This window comes from Vespula pensylvanica, chromosome 14, assembly GCF_014466175.1.
Source record: "Vespula pensylvanica isolate Volc-1 chromosome 14, ASM1446617v1, whole genome shotgun sequence".
In the NCBI taxonomy this organism is placed as follows: Eukaryota; Metazoa; Arthropoda; class Insecta; order Hymenoptera; family Vespidae; genus Vespula; species Vespula pensylvanica.
The window spans coordinates 4,384,392-4,388,124 of NC_057698.1; the positions used below are offsets into that span (position 1 = coordinate 4,384,392).

Below are 3,733 nucleotides of genomic sequence, written 5' to 3' on the forward strand. Positions count from 1 at the left end.
CGTAAGATCGCGTTCCGCAAAATATTTTTCGATCAATTAATTGCTCGATCTCATCGTATATGCGTCAAAAGAAATAAGAATTAGCATAAAACAATAAAACGTTACTAAATTCCAATCGTATATCTAGAAGATAAGCAACGTTTTATTTTTTGTCTTCAAAACGGTTGAGTCCACCAATCAGAAAATAAGCGCGAGAATGAAATTGTTTTGAACAAAAAGAGTAAAGAAAATAAAGACCACAATTGACTCATTACATAACCAATATTAAAATTCTCAAGATGGAATTCGATTTTGCTTCTTAAAAAAGATCATAAAAGAAAGCTATATAAATTTTATTAATAAAATACGTGGGAAAGATATACAAGTCTAGAAAACAAAAATAATGTAGAGAGAGAGCAGTAAATTGATGGAAGGCAGGAAGGAAAGAAGGAAGAAAGAAAAGGAGAAAACGAATGAAAAACGCTTACCGCCGAGCAAAGCATCCAGATTTCCATGACTTGGACTCATGAGATTTTTTGGGACAGGTAGCTTCGTCACTAGACACTTTATCGCCAATCGCCACCTACTTGCCTCCCTTAGATTATCTTCATACTTGTCAAAACTACGAAATCTGAGGGTAATCGTTGTTCTCTCGCGTCTACGTATTCCTTTCATTCGCACCTTTTTCAAGGTATACGCGTATATATAAAGATAAGCAGAAGTATCATACTCGTCATAGGATGTCTGAAAAGCATCCATAGACTCGACCAGTTTAAGCTGCATTCTCGAGGCACCTGGGCGGCAGGCGCAACTTCCAGCTGCGCTCCTTCGCTTAGATCTCATGCACCTGCACCCGATGATATCATTTAACGGAATCGTTTCGATCTTCGTCGAGCCATTACTGTCTTTTTGCAAGCTCAACCCTTTTTCCGTAAGCTTCACTTTGTAATAGGTGTTTTTCTTCGATGTCACGTAGAAGGTCTCCTCGAGTACGGAACTCGAAGTCACCTGATTGTCTTCATCCATCTCGAGACTACAGCATATGTGTATAAACGTGTATATGTGTGCGCGTATGTATGATCGAGATAAGACTTCTTTTCCTCTTTCCTTTCTTCAACGTGTTTGAAGGGTAATCGACAGACACGTTCCACTCATGTTATTCTTCCTTCTTCCGCAATGATTTTCTTCGTACAGATCGCGAAATAGATTAAGCAAACAAAATTCTCCTTGAGAAATTCATACGCGTCATTGTATTATCCTTCTATTCCTTGTTTTTCCTCCTTCCTGTTTAGTTCATACACGCTTAGCTCGAAATTATTAACTTGAATTCACGGGTAGAACCATTCTTGATTTTCTTTGAACGACAACGAACGTCGTCCGTACTGCTGCTGTTCCTGCTACTGCAGCTGCGGATTACGATATTGGACGAGTTGAACGCGACAATCGTAGTCAGAGAGAGTCAGAGAGAGTCGGAGAAGTGGGAGAAGGGGTATGGAGATGGAAGCGCGAATTATGCGATCGAGTTTTTAAGAGTCGAAGGAAGCACGTGTACGCGAAAGAGAATCTATAGTTAGTTGTCCTCTTATTCTTCTTCAAACATCTGTCCTATTTTCCGTTAATTGCAAGAGAAGAACGTGAACAAGTACCGTCCTCTTCTGCGTGAAACTACCACCTCGTTCTCGTACCGCGAAAGTGCATTTAATTGGTGACGTTTTGCTTTGATCAAATCATTGTAAACTGATCAGCAGTGACCGATGCGAACAATACTTTTTCTGCGATAACCTCACTATCACTTCCCTTTTGTGTCAATTTTACGCCAAAATAGTACGCATTACGATATTCGAAAGAGCAATGCACCTCTTATGCTTTCGTTTTGGTTTTACTCTTAGATATAAACATTCGAACGTCCAACCACTAACTGAGCTCGGCCCAGACTATCCCCATAATCGTTTGTATCACTTTAAGGTCCCTTGCAGCGTCACCTTACGGCATTGATCAAAACCTTCTTTAGTCTTATCTAAGATGATACCTATATCTCCTCATATTTTTCTAAATACTTTGTTTTTGCGCTTTTTCCTTATATTTCGGCTTTGTTTTTCGAAGAAGCTTACGTAGATTATTCTTTTTCTTAATTTTTGCTAATTCTTCTTAATTTTTCAACAGATAACGAATTGTATAATACAAGTCTTACGGTTTAGCATCTTTCCTATAAAGTGCACTGAAGTGATTTGATTTTATTTGCGATCGATAATATAGTTTCCTTTATTTTATATTTTGCAAATTTTAGTTCTTATAAATGATTCCGCTTCATTATTTCTTTGGATTAATTTTTAATAAAATAATATGCGAAAATTTCTATTCTGCATGTTCGATTGTTTTATTTAAATGCTTGAATCGTATCATTAATATGTACAGGTAAATCATTTTGAAAGCATTCATCTTCAGCGGCCTCTATATCTTCCGTTCTTTCGCGTTCGTAGTGTTGCGTCCGGGCTAGGTAGTTTCTTTTCCGGTTTGTCAAAATGGTAAGGCAATGCGTGAATTTTGTTTTCCTTGTGAAATCAAACAAAATGTCTCATTTGTGCAACGATGGAAACAAAATATAATTCTTATTTAGATGAAGAATGTGTTAGCTTATTTCAACGACTACTATTTTTATTTTAGGGTATCGATATTAACCACAAACACGATAGAAAGGTCCGACGTACGGAGCCGAAGTCGCAAGATGTTTATTTACGACTTCTTGTAAAAGTAAGTTATTTTACTTGTTAAGACGTATCTTCTCAGTATGTTCCATTAAATTTCTGAACAAAAAATGTACTTTGTGAAACGTCTACGTTGCATTCTTATAAGTTAGGTTATGTTTTATATTGAGGTTAATCCAAAAGTAACATGTTATCTGGCATTATTTATCAGACAACAAGTTGTTTTTCTCCCCAAGGTTTTATCCAATATAGCGAGCAGCACTCTGTGTTAGTCTTTGCAAATGTGGACTAATTCAATTTTGTACGTTCGCTATAAAAATTGGTCAACTTTCCTATTCTGTCTTTTCGAGAAAAAGAAAAGGCAATTATATCAGTTGATACATATATACAGAATACATAATCATACGATGTGTTTCTACAAAATCAAAGGAATTTTTGATCGTCAAGATTTTTTTTAAACGTGTTTTTCTGTGATGTTTTAGCTCTATCGGTTCTTGGCACGTAGAACGAATGCAAAGTTCAACCAAATTATTTTGAAACGTCTGTTTATGAGCAAGATTCATCGCCCTCCAATTTCTTTAGCCCGTATTGTCAGATTTATGAAAAAGACCGGACGTGAAAACTGCATCGCGGTAATCGTTGGAACCGTTACAGATGATGCTAGAATTTTTGAAGTTCCAAAATTAACGGCAAGTTGTTTACGATACATAAAATCCTTCTCTCCTTGTCAAAACACAGCTAGTGTTTGCCATAGCATAGCATTTAATTAATGAGGTGTATTAATTCCACATCTCAGGTTTGTGCACTACGTATTACTGAAAAGGCTAGAGGCCGCATTTTGAAAGCTGGTGGTGAAATCATTACTTTTGATCAACTGGCTCTTCGTTCCCCCACTGGGAAGAAGACAGTTTTAATGCAAGGTCGACGCAATGCACGTGAAGCAGTGAAACACTTTGGACCAGCACCAGGTGTTCCACATTCGCATACTAAACCATTAGTACTTTCAAAAGGACGGAAGTTCGAGAGAGCTAGAGGCCGTAGGCGTAGCT

General features: G+C 37.3%; 2 protein-coding genes across 6 annotated transcripts in view; one reads left to right on the forward strand and one right to left on the reverse strand.

Annotated features, from left to right (window-relative positions):
- LOC122634361 (sphingosine kinase 2-like) overlaps positions 1-1,744 on the reverse strand; it is an 8,650-nt gene extending 6,906 nt beyond the window's left edge. Inside the window, exon 1 of the mRNA XM_043823228.1 lies at positions 468-1,744. Coding sequence (XP_043679163.1) covers positions 468-1,005 — 538 coding nt within the window. The 5' untranslated portion in view covers positions 1,006-1,744. The remainder of the gene's footprint in view (positions 1-467) is intronic.
- Positions 1,745-2,440: 696 nt separating this feature from the next.
- Positions 2,441-3,733, forward strand: part of LOC122634337 (60S ribosomal protein L18) — a 7,613-nt gene continuing 6,320 nt past the window's right edge. For 4 of the 5 annotated variants that reach the window (XR_006328363.1, XM_043823182.1, XM_043823181.1 and 1 more), the window contains exons 1-4: positions 2,453-2,504; positions 2,644-2,730; positions 3,167-3,373; positions 3,481-3,718. Coding sequence is in view for 4 of the 5 variants with exons in the window: in XM_043823182.1 (XP_043679117.1) it covers positions 2,502-2,504; positions 2,644-2,730; positions 3,167-3,373; positions 3,481-3,718 (535 nt within the window). In the remaining variant the exon portion in view is untranslated. Of the gene's footprint in view, positions 2,505-2,643; positions 2,731-3,166; positions 3,374-3,480; positions 3,719-3,733 lie in introns of all 5 variants that reach the window. The other variant, XM_043823179.1, reaches the window with a different exon arrangement.